This window comes from Mesoplodon mirus (genome assembly GCF_964341445.2).
Source record: "Mesoplodon mirus genome assembly, chromosome: 6".
NCBI lineage: Eukaryota > Metazoa > Chordata > Mammalia > Artiodactyla > Ziphiidae > Mesoplodon > Mesoplodon mirus.
In genome coordinates, this window is record NC_138982.1 from 2,247,755 (window position 1) to 2,260,247 (window position 12,493).

At 48.3% G+C, this 12,493-nt stretch overlaps 1 protein-coding gene across 2 annotated transcripts in view; it reads left to right on the top strand.

Moving 5' to 3' along the window:
• EPHB1 (EPH receptor B1) overlaps window positions 1–12,257 on the top strand; it is a gene marked incomplete at both ends in the record, with an annotated part of 429,300 nt that extends 417,043 nt beyond the window's left edge. For both annotated transcript variants that reach the window (XM_082625932.1, XM_082625933.1), the window contains 3 exons: window positions 6,561–6,754; window positions 8,619–8,774; window positions 12,149–12,257. In XM_082625932.1, coding sequence (XP_082482058.1) covers window positions 6,561–6,754; window positions 8,619–8,774; window positions 12,149–12,257 — 459 coding nt within the window. The remainder of the gene's footprint in view (window positions 1–6,560; window positions 6,755–8,618; window positions 8,775–12,148) is intronic.
• Window positions 12,258–12,493: the final 236 nt, after the last annotated feature.

Consider the following 12,493-nt stretch of genomic DNA (forward strand, 5'->3'; position numbering starts at 1 on the left):
AGCCCACCTATCTGTTTTCCGCTTGGGGCCTCAGAACGTGAACGTGAGGTGTCCAGGGCAGGAGATATCGGATCCCCTTGGCATCAGTGTTTGAACTAATCAAAGAGCCCAGCATGACCCCAAAGCCTGTAAAGATGCCCAGGCCAACCCAGGAGACAATGGGCTGGTGCTGAATGGCCAGGAACCATGAATAGATCAGGCCCAAAGTTAATCAGGAAATTCTACCCCACTTCAGAGCTCCATCATCACGTGTCAAGGAAGGGAAGCCGTGCTGGTGGGAGGGGGGATTGGCTTCCAGGCTGCTCTGCTCTGACAGATGTGCCGTGTTGAGCCAGCTGCAGCTTCTGTCTGGGACTCACACTTCTCCGCTTTAAACAGAGGAATTAATCGTAAAAGTCCTTCTTTCCTGAGAATCCGCTCTTCTGGGAGTCCGTGTCACCTGTCAGTGAGAAGGAGGTGCTGAGAGAGAGTCCCAAAGCTGGTCAGCTTCAGATGGCCCTCAAGAGGGGACCTGTCTGAGTGGAGGTCTGCAACACCCCTCCAGGCCACTCACAAGGGACAGGGGGAAAGGAAAGGGCCATCTGAGATGCTTTAAGCGGAGGCATTTTGGGGAGGTGTTCCAGAGGGGACCCTTTGCTGCATAATTACTAAAAGGTAGGAAGCCTTTGAGGATGATTTGCTTTGCTAAGGTCCCAGTCGAAATCCTACCTGGATTCCCCCACTGCCTTGGACCCTGGGCTGTTCCCCAGGGCCACTCGCCCTTTGTGTCCTGAACACACACCCTCCCCTTGGAGAGTCTGCAGTGCCCGTGTTACCTCTGTTCTCTGCTTGCTCTTCCCATCACCTTGGGGGACAGTTAGTATCTTTCCCAACTTCTAAGCAAGAAGAGTCAGGGCTGGCCCAGTCCAGGTGGGGAAACCAGCCACCCCATAAGCACTTATATAGTGGGTGGGCTTTTCGTTACTCGTAAACTGGAGAAGTCTGCCCCCAGCCAGCCCTCTATCCAGACAGACGTTCCGAACCATGGCTGTCGCTCATAAGGTTGAGAAAGGTGGCAATCTGAGAGTCCAGGAAACACTTTCCAATGAGCCAACACGGGAGCTGGGTGCTGCCATGACAGTGCCTCCTCGCCAGGGTAGAGTGGCTTCAGCCCAGAGCAAGTGAAATGGCTGCCTCCTTAACCAGGTCCTGCTGTCGACCATGTGTGGCATCTAGACCCTCTATTATCTCTGATTATCCATGCTTTGCCTCTGCTCCTGCAGCATGTCGAATCGGTAAGTGTTGGAATTGATGCCAAGGCTGCTTTCATGAAATCAAGTGCACCCTGGTTTTGTCCATACTGTCAGCTGGATGAGTAATAAACGTTAGCCAGAAAATGCAGGCCCCTTTTGTCCTGCCCAGAGACTGTAATCCGATTAAGCACAATTCAGCACACATGGAACGGATTATGAAACTCTGACAGGCAAGATGTGACATTCAAGATATTCTCAGCAAATGCATTCACCTCTGCTGAAAACAAGTGGAGTTTCTGATATTAGACTTCCAGAATTCCCAAATCATTCATTGAACGAACACTCAGGGTATGCTAACTGTGACTAAGCATTGTGCTTGCCGGCTCTATTCTTGGGGGGTTCATAGCCCAATGGCACATACACAGGGCTGTGGGAACATTTTGGGGGGAGATAAGGAAGGTTTCCAGATATTTGACACTTGAGCTGGGCCTCAAAGGGAATAAGGACATCTGCAAAGTAGCTGTTTATTCTAATCTTATTGTATTTCTCCAAAATAAAGCCTCTCAGCATTGTCCCAAGTACCATTCCGCTCTCTGTGGAAGGCAGAGGGTGACTTTTGCCCATTCAGAAGGTATCTTCTTACCCAGCCTGGGAGAGAGCCAGGAGGGGCTCCCAGCAGCTCGAGCTGCAGCCCGACTCATCAGAAACCACTGAGGTGGTGGCAATAAAGGATTTTACAGATGACAATTGAAAGGCTTTACGTAAGAGAATTGCAGAGGCAAGTCAGAGTGCTGGTAATTGGGCTTCCGGAGCCCAGGAAGGTCTTTGAACATGTACAGAGAGTTTGTCAGCCAGAGAGAGAACTTGGAAGTTCTACGGCTTGGATCTGATTGACAGAGATAATGAGAGTGGCAGTGTCTGTGGGGAGAAGCTGCGGTTTTATTGAAACATCAGAGCTCAACTTAACCCCCTCTGCCCTGGATCCTCCACTGCTCTGAGCTCCTCCACTTCTCCCTCCGCATGGAAGGTCGAGGAAGCCCGCCCACCGCCCAACTTCACTAATGAAAAGTGCACGTCTGGGGGCAGCCAGGAGCCTCTCTGGGGACAGGAGAGCAAGGGGAGGGGCCCTGTTCCTTTCCCAGAGGAGCTCCAGCCCTGGTCCCCGATCCAGACCACCTGTCCCTGGTCCCCACCTAACCCCCGCACCTGCCATCTCGGGGTACAGGTGAGCAAAGGCAGCCCTCACCCCATCCCATTGCTGCAGACCCTTCAAAGCAAGTCAGCCCTGCTCCGTGACAGCTGCCGAGACTGGTTCTCACTGCCACACTTGCCATCACTTTCTCCCTGGAGACGCCATCTGATCTCATTTCAATCTCCAATCTTTTCAGCATCCATTTATCTCATCCTGTTGTGGACCAAGGAAAGGGGCCCAGGACTCGCTCTGATTTTTCTATTCTGCTCAGCAGGACCCCCTCTGCCCCCAAGCTTAAGGCATATCTTTCCTCACAATTCAGACGCAGTCACTGGTGTTTGGACTGAAAGTGGTTCTCCTGCCTCCTACCTGTTTTCTCCATACCTTCCAGTGAGGCAGGCATGACAGGGAGTGATCCCAAAGCCCCATTAGAGGACTACAATTCCTTTTTCAAAATAATGATGTTTTAATTTGATTATAAGTTATATGTATTCAGAAAATTTAGAAAACACCCAGATCCTTAAAAAGAACAAAAATCTCCAATGGCATAGTGCTTCAGAGAAAGACTTGAATAGATAAATGTTACCCATACAGCCATTAATGACCTAGTACTTTTTCTTTGGGGTGGAGGGTAAAGCTTTTATTGTTTTCATATGTGCAGGAAGCGTCAATGCTCCCAGAACCTCTACGTGAGTAATAACAACAAAGTTATCTAGAAGAAAAGGCAAATAGGAATTACCTGGTGGTCCAGTGGTTAGGACTCTGTGCTTTTGATTTTTCACTCCCAAGGGCACGGGTTCGATCCCTGGTCAGGAACTAATATCCCTCAAGCTGCAAGGCGGGGCCAAAAAAAAAAAAAAGAAAGAAAGAAAGAAATAGCAAATGGAATAAAGTCCCATTTGTAAACAAGAGCATGGGAGGGGGCGCCTCTATCCTCTGTCCTGAAAGGTGAGATACAGAGAGGGAGGTGGCATTTACCAAGTCCCCACTACATGCTTGGTGCTTCCCAAACACCATCTTACTGGAACTCCAGTTGGCCGGCAGCAGAACAGCAACCCTCTTTGAAGAGAAGACCTCCCCTGTAATAGACGTGGCCGCAGTGACAGCCTCCATGTGATGATGGGATTCTTTCTACTCACATGTGTGGTGCTCAATGCGCATCGCCTCACTGTGTCATTTAATCCTTCTAACACCCCCATCTGTGCAGTTTCAGGAAGTCAAGTGACTCTCCCAAGTTTCTGGAGCTAATAAGAAATGGAGCTAGGATCTGAACCCAGAACTCCAAGGTCCATGCCCCTGATGGCAATGCCACACCATCACTAACACAGCGCGTGGGGCTCCACTCCTGTGGACCTGCAGGGAGGAGGAATCAGGGACTCTCTGTGTCCTCTTAAAAGGAAAGTCAGCACATCAAACAAACAGAGGAAATACAAAAACACACGCCAGGATGGTGTTCCAAAAATTCCGATGAGGTGGCCTGCAGAAGAGATGGGGGAAAAGCAGCTTAGTGGCGTCCAGTCTAAAGCTCACAGATGGAAGAGTCAGCACGTGCCTGGGTCCCCAGTCTCTTGATGCTCTGCCAGGAGTGCTCGGGTCAGCTGGTCACACCTTTGAGCTGCGTCCCCGCAGAGGGCTCCTTCCTCTTATGGGCAGACGGGAGAGTAATCTTGTCGGGGGGAACATTCGTATTTGGGAATCTGGTCATCAAATAATTTGAGCAGCGATGCCAGCGGTTTAAGGGGAACAGGAGCTGCCCTACACTGGAAGGCTCTGGGGGCCCCTAACCCCCAAAAGAAGTTGAATTTGGACACCAGCCCCTCCTGCTGGTCCCACCTAGCTTGTCCTTAGGCAACCCAGAAAGAGCTCGTGGGGCCATTCAGTGGGTAATCCCACTTGTCCCCTTGGTGAGTGGAGACTCTGTGACAGGGACCCTTAATCCGGCTGCCTGGAAGGAGCTGGAAAGGATGCCAGTTTTAAGCAAGGCTATTCATCCTCATGGATTACTTGGTTTAGCTCCATACCCCTGTTTCCTACCATGAAGACATCAAATAGCTCCAAGGACTGTTCTCCAGGCTGAGATTCCTGTGGCATCCCCACAGAGCCTAGGAAGAGTGGGCTTCAAGGTATTCAAAACTTAAACTCAGGGACTTCCCTGGTGGTCCAGTGGGTAAGACTCCACGCTCCCAATGCAAGGGACCCAGGTTCGATCCCTGGTTGGGGAACTAGATCCCACATACATGCTGCAACTAAGAGTCTGCATGCTGCAACTAAGAGTCTGCATGCCACAGCTAAGAGTCTGCATGCCACAACTAAGAGCCCACAGACTGCAACTAAACATGTCACAACAAAGATCCTCCTGCATGCTGCAACTAAGACCCAGCACAGATAAATAAATAAATAAATAAATATTTTAAAAAAATTAAACTCAGATACCCCTGTGATTTTTTCGCAACCCTATCCCTTACTAGCTTCGTGCCCTCAGGCAAATGACTTCCCTGTTTGTGCATTCATTTCCTCATGGGGAAAATAGGGCTAAAATGCCCTCCTCAGAGGATAACAGGTAATTTGACTGACAACAGTCTGGCTAAGATAAACATTTGTTAGTGGTATAAAATATTATTCAAAAGTGCATATTCCCAGTTGCTGTTTTTTTTATAAAGTGACCATATTGGTGTGGTTTGTATGCTTGTTTGTTTTTCTGCCACATCGAATAGAAGGAATAATACACCTTGGTTATCTCTAATGACTTCAGGTTATTATATTATCTCATGCCCCGTCTCATGCCCTGTATACTGTGCATAGAATTTGTAAAACTATAAACTGATAGAGAATATTCACTTTCTGACCAATTTACAAAGTAAAAAAAAGGAATAATCAGTTGCAATGAATCTGACATTTTTTAAAGTAGAGGCAAAAACACCTGAAAATCCCTGAACTCCAAATTATTCCCTATGTGGTTAAAGGTGCTTTAACTGTTTATATTAATGTAAAATCAATGCCCAATTATTATAGAAAATAAACATACAAAGAAACAAAAAGAAAAACACAAAGGGCATTCATGTTTCTACCTGCCCAGAGGCAACCACTGTTAGTTCCATGGTATAGATCCTTCCAAGGGCTTTTCTATGCATGTGTGTAATTATTAGTTTTTGTTTTGTTTTGATTCTTGTTTTTTTACAAAAGCAAGCTTATACCATACCTGCTTTATACCATACCTGCACTTACGCAGCCTGCTATTTTGCCTAATATTACAATGTGAGTATATTTCCATTTCAATAGGCACATTTTTGTAACATTTTAAGGCCTGCATTGTATTCCTGGCCTTCCATTGTGTTATAATAAATTACGGAGCAGGCATAATTGTTTTAAATGAATTGGAAATTAAGAAGTAAAGGGTGAAAACCACAACAATCTGAAGAACAGAAAAAGGACTTAAAGATCCTAAAATCTTTACAAAACTATCCCCTGGAGTCTGTGAAAATTAACAAAACCTGATTGGAGATATTCATGTTGGATCACCTTGTTATTTCCACTGTTGTCATTGTACCGAACCAATTTGTTTAACTAGATTATCTTCTACCCAATTCCTGTCACTGCCTCATGAAGATTAAGGCAGATAATGCCTAGGAAGCATCTAGAGGGTCCCTGGCATGGAAGAGGCTCTCCATCAAATTGTGATCCCTTCTCCCACCTTCTTTTCCCATAGCAGTGAAAGGATGAGGTCACAATGGGCTTTGGTGGGTGTCCTTTGCAAATAGTTGGCACTTTGCCCATATGCCATTGTTTTATCTGCCCTGGTGCCACCAGCTGCCAATAAGGCAGAATTGGGCCTGACGTCCTCTCAGGGAGAAGCTCAAACCATTCTTCAGTAAACATTTACAGCTATCTAGTGTGTGTCAGGCCCTGTGCCAGGTGCTGGGAACACAAAGGCACAAGAAGAGGTGGGCCTGCTTTCTGGGAACTCACAGTCTAGGGGGAAAAGCCAAATATATGTAAAATCTCTTACTGTGAGAGGTATAGGAGCACAGAAGATGGGACACCTGGGGTAAGGAGGCTCCATCCTCGGAAGCTAATTTGTGAATGACTGGCTGGTGGCTCATCACCAATCACACCTGTTCCTATGTGTGTCACTGTAGGTCATCAATGCCATTGAGCAGGACTACCGGCTGCCCCCACCCATGGACTGCCCAGCTGCTCTACACCAGCTCATGCTGGACTGTTGGCAAAAGGACCGTAATAGCCGGCCCCGATTTGCAGAGATTGTCAACACCCTGGACAAGATGATCCGGAACCCAGCAAGTCTCAAGACTTTGGCAACCATCACCGCCGTGTGAGTCTAGTGGAACCGGGTGGCTCCCAGGGGTGGGTGGTCTCATAGTCAGGCAGGTCCCAGAGCGAGGCTGCCAGCCTTCAGTCTACTGAGAGCAAGGGGGGAGACGGCTGAGCTTATCCACAGATGGAAGAAGTTCCAAGACTCTTCCCTTCCTTTTTCTCTTCTATCTCTCTGAAATATTCCCTGCCTCCAGCATGGGCTGTAGACAGATGAAAAGATAACATATCTGTATCTCTACCTTCCATTGGCCTCAAATGGGCTGGGCACTGGGCTCTGTAGTAGTTGAGTGTATCTGGTCTGACTGGTATGAGACCCCACTTGTGGACAATCCTGTTTCCAGAAGGCACCCTTTCTGTTAACCACACCAGCGCATGAGGCAGTTGGAACTGCAGACTTGGAACCTTGGCCAACCTATTAACAGGTAAAGGCCCTGATTGCTGTGGGACAAAGAAATTCAGAGCCATTGGATTTGTTATAAGCAAATGCACAGAACTGTCAGCTGTCAGCCACAGTCAGCTGTGCATCACTCATTTACATTTGCAGCGTTAACTCATTTATTATAGTAATTCATCCTTTCGACCAGAGTTTATTGGGTGCTTATGTGCTAAGCACTGTGCCCTTGCTGGCTGTATAGAATGAGCAAGATAGACATGCCCTCATGGAGCTTAGAATCATTTAGGAGCAATGAACATTAATCAGATGATTGCCCAAAGAAATACAAATTGAGACTTCACTGGCCAGTGTGGCAAGGAAGTGCCTGATGCTTGGAGAGCACACACCTTGGTCTGGTGTCAGGGAGGCGACCCTGATGCCTGTTATTTCAGTTGTGAGCTGAAGAGGGAGGGTGCATTAACTGAATGAAAGGAAGATGGGAGTAGAGAGTCAGGGTTCCAGATCAAGGGTGCAGCGTGTGCAGAGGCCCGAGTGTGGGAAGGACAGGGCCAGCGTGTTGGGAGTGCAGTTTGTGGGGGGACCAGGTGGGGGCTGGGGCTGGGGAGGTGGGCGAGAGCCAGACACTCAGAGCCTTTAGGCCCTGCTAAGACTTCGGAGCTTGGTTTTCAGAGCAATGATCACCCACTGAAGGGTTTGACATGAATCAGGGTCAGGAGTTGGGTTATGGTCAGGATCACCAGGCTATAACATGGACCTGCTGTTGAGGGGACCATGAAGACAGACTTGGTGGGAGGACATGGCAGTAGTAGCCATGGTAGAGAAGAGAGCATCTTAACTCAGGCTAATGGTGTGGAAAGAAGCGATGAGTTTGAGAGGTTTTGAAGGTCAAATCTTTATGACTCGGTGAAGGGTTGAGCGTGGGTGCTGAAGGTGAGGGCGATGTGAAGATGGCACCCTGATTCCTGGACTGGGTACCTGGGGTGGGGGGGGGTGTCTGCTTTGACAAGATGCCCAAGAAGGTCAGTGGTGGGCTGCTCTGTTCCGTTTCTTTCAATTAGTTGAGGACAGAACCCGGAGAAAAAAATGTTACCAATAGATTTGGAGAGGTTGCAGTGAACTTTATATATTTGTAAAAGGAGCATATCTTAGGTTGGTGAATCTCTTAGATTTCAGTTTACAAAGGAGTTGTGGTCCTTCTCTTCCCTTTAGACTGCCTGCTGTGCCAGTCTGCCCGTCTGGGCTGACCGGCATGGGACAGACCCCAGAGGCAGGGGGACTGGCCACCGGCCTTGAGAAGCCATGCAGGCTCAGGATTGTGTCGGGAAGGAAGGGTCAGCCTGGGTTTCCTGCATAATCCTCATCCCACCAGGGCTACTGAACCTCCATGAAGGCTGCCGTCCGCCCAGAGTGTGGCTCTGCCCATGAGTCCCTGCAGCTGTGGGGTCACCTGCTCCCCTCTGTCTTCCAGGCCTTCCCAGCCCCTGCTCGACCGTTCCATCCCAGACTTCACTGCCTTTACCACCGTGGATGACTGGCTCAGTGCCATCAAAATGGTCCAGTACAGGGACAGCTTCCTCACCGCTGGCTTCACCTCCCTCCAGCTGGTCACCCAGATGACGTCGGAGTGAGTGATGGGAATCACCTCTGTCCGGCCCGTGGGTGGGGTCAAGGCTCCCTGCCTGCAATCACCCGTGGTGCAAGTCATGCCTTCCAGCCTCATCCACAGGGCTCCGCCTCAGCATAGAATCGGACCTGGTGGGGAAGCGCCTTGGAAAGACGGAGGGCTGGGGTGGGGAGGCCCAGATCTATTCTGGGTCCCAAATGAGAGTTCTTCAAAGTCACAGCCATATGTCATTTGCCTAATCACTGAGAGTCTCTCCTCCGTTTAAGTTTTTAAACTCAGCCCATCAAAGAGAGCATCCAGATGGAAAGAACACAGCCAGCCAGCACTTTAAACAGCGTAGCAGGAAGACGCAGGGCTCTGATTCAGCAGCAATCCCCATGCACTGCGAGCCTGTCTTTGTGCTTAGACAGCGCTTGTAAATAAGCCGACGTTTCCATCCCCCACTAGTTATTTTCTAGGCTGCAACCCCCATAGAGTGTGGAAGAATACAGAAACTAAAATTATTCAAATCAGATGAGGGCCAGAAAGGGTCTTAAAGGCCCACGTAGTCCATCATTTCCCCGAGAATGTTCTGAGCAGCACCTGCTCTGGGAAATGTTAATAGGTTCTCCGTGGAAAAAAGGTCCCATGGTCAAATAAATTTGGGAAATACTGAGCACTTTAGCGCTCTCTTGGAGAGTCACTCCACATATTAGCATTTTAAAGGCCATAAGAAATCCTGAAGTAAAGAAACCCATGTAAAATTATTAAATACCATGGAAGCGTATTTCGGAGGGGTGAGGTTTTCTGGGCCTGAATTTTGGGAAATCTCTATCTAGTTCCAACCCTTCCATTCAGCGATTCAGAAAGGAGGTGATGTTAGTGCCTGAAGACTCGGCCATCAGGAGTGACAAAGTGGGAACAGAAGCCTGCTTTCCTGACTGCCGGGTCCATATGTTCCAGCCTGTCCACCCAGGGCCACATGGGGCCATACTTGGCTATACACACCCTGGAGTCACCTGGGCATCTTTAACTGCTGATGTCTGATTCCTACACCCAATGTAGATCTTCTGATTCATTTGGTACGTGGTGAGACCTGGGCATCAGGATGTTAAAACTCCCCAGGTGATTCTAATGTGCAGCCAAGCTTGGGAACCACTGGACTAGAGTGGGCAAGTCGAATTTTGAATACACACACACACACACACACACACACACAGCAGGGACCTCACCAGCTGCCCGGCTGCAACGTGTACTGACAGCACCAGGGTTGGTAGCCTGTGACACACATTTTCCCTGGCAGAGGATAAGTCAGTCCACCAGGCAGTTGACAAACACTTATTGATCACCTGTTCTGTGTCAGGTTCAGTGCTGGGTGCTGGGATTCCCTGCTGGGGCAGGCCAGTTGCTGAGTCCCAGGGGAGAGGCAGGGGTCATCCATCCTGAGCAGTTGAGCCCCAGGGGGATGGCTTATTGACACTCAGCCTTCCATCCCAGATTCCTGCTCTGCAGTCAGTCTTCATAGAGTCCAGCTTCATGTCTCTCAGGTTTATTCTTGCCTGAAATGATGGAACCTCCACTTTCTCCCAGGAAATGACTTGGATGTGCCTCTAGCCTTGGATCCACTAAACACCAGAATTCACTTTTTCAAACCTGAGTTCATTTCCTGGTGATGCCTAAAAACGTCCTTACCATTATGAGTTATCGTCAGACACCAAAAATAAAAACTAACCCCTTCCCAGTGGAAAACCAGCTTTTCCAACCCACAGAGCTGAAAAGGGTGCCTGGGCTCCGGGGCAGAGTGGGCGTCCATGAAGGTAGGGCTGCGCCTGCTTTCCCACTGTCATGGGGACCATCAACACCTGATCCCCCACAAACTGAAGTAGTCAAATGGAGTAATTCCCTCAGTCTGGGAATAGCCACATGAAAAAGAGCTAGAGGAAAAATAAAAGGAAAGTGAAACTGAAAAGTAAGGGATTTACTTCAAAGTAAAAAATGTCCACACACTATTGGAGCACTTTTGTTTGCTACTTGAGAGATAAAAGGCAGAAAAAGAATATGTGTATGTAAATAAAGTAGATTGAGGGACAATTTGTGAATTCAGAATCCAAGCATACCTCTCAAACTTGGGTGCTGAAAAGATGTGGGCAATTTGACAACCTAGACCAGTGACAGCCCTCGGGGGACTGAGAGCCAGCTGAAAGGAGGGGTCAGGAGAGCCCAGGCATTGTGGACCGGGGCCCAGCACAGGGGCCTCCTCATACACCTTGCGCACAGTGCACAGAGCGATCTGCTCTGCTGGGGCAGGGGGGTCCACAGGGAATACAGTCAGGACGTTAGAAGAATTCTGAGAGCAGCCCTGCAGGGTGGCTGAGAGCCAGGCCATCCTGAATTTGAAGACCAGCTCCACCACTGCTTACCTGCTGTGTGATCTTGAGCATGTTACTTAACTTCTCGGAGCCCTGCTTGCCTACTCTAGAAAGGTGCAAATAATAATAGTGCCCACCTCATTGGTTTGTGGTAAGAGGTGAGTAGAATAGTATATACAAGGCAACTGGCCTATTGTCTGCTTGCAGGACACACATGAGAAATGACGGCTGGTAAATTATTATCATGAACTCCTAGTGGTTTGGCAGTTTTTACGAACTGCTTCCATAGGTATAAATGGGTTAGTATATGGCACATGAGAAGCACTCAAGTACTATAATATTATTAATTAAAAAAAGATGTATGGGTCTCTCCCCAAAGACAAATATAAGCCATGAACTTGTTCATATTAAGACTCACAGTTCAGAGATGAATCCAGTCCAAATCCCTACCCTAAACATCTTCCTTGGATTCCTGCTTGGGCAGATATTTGAAAGTTATTTTGAGATCACCCTTCTTAAAAATTCATGACGTTAAAATTCAAAGAGAGGCAGAAAATGGAAACTCAGGGGAAAACATCAGAAAACTAGGCAAGCCTCACATCTTTTCAATCACAGTGGGCGATCACTAATTTGGGCAGAAACCTCACAGAATAACTGAAGCCCCATACAGTGTGTGCTTGCATTGTTAAAAAAAAAAAATAGTAGAGGAAAGTTCTAGTCCACCTAGGGCCATGGGCACAATGAAGGGCTGCTCCAGAACCCGCAGGCGAGGAACAAGGCACAGCACTTCCAGGGTCATCTAAGTTGGAGGGGGCATTGGAGGTGGGGGCTACTGCTTGGAGAAAGTGAGATGGAGCAAGGGAATATCTAGTTAGGTGTTTTTCAGACTCGGGTAAACTTGGGCTCATTGGATTTTAAACACTTTTATTTGCCTACCCCACTATTATCAGGAGCTTGCCTTCTGTGATGAGTTTTGATCTGTGAAAAACACTAACGTGCCTTCTTTTGTGGCTTTTTCCCTCCTAGAGACCTCCTGAGAATAGGAGTCACCTTGGCAGGTCATCAGAAGAAGATCCTGAACAGCATTCTGTCTATGAGGGTCCAGATGAGTCAATCACCAACGGCAATGGCATGAGAACTCTCGTTTTCTGTGGGGAGGAGAGGAAGGAAAAGGACCAGGCTCAGGGGGGGAACCAGAGGTTGACCACTGTGGAATGTCCTGGAGAGACTGGCTTTTCAGCTGAGAAATGCATTCTCATCAACGAAGAATAAGCTGGACCTATTCCTAATAGGCAACCTTCATTTCTCAGTGACAGACGCAGGTTTAAGATGCCGTGGGAAACCAAATATGTAAGAATAAAAATACACAAA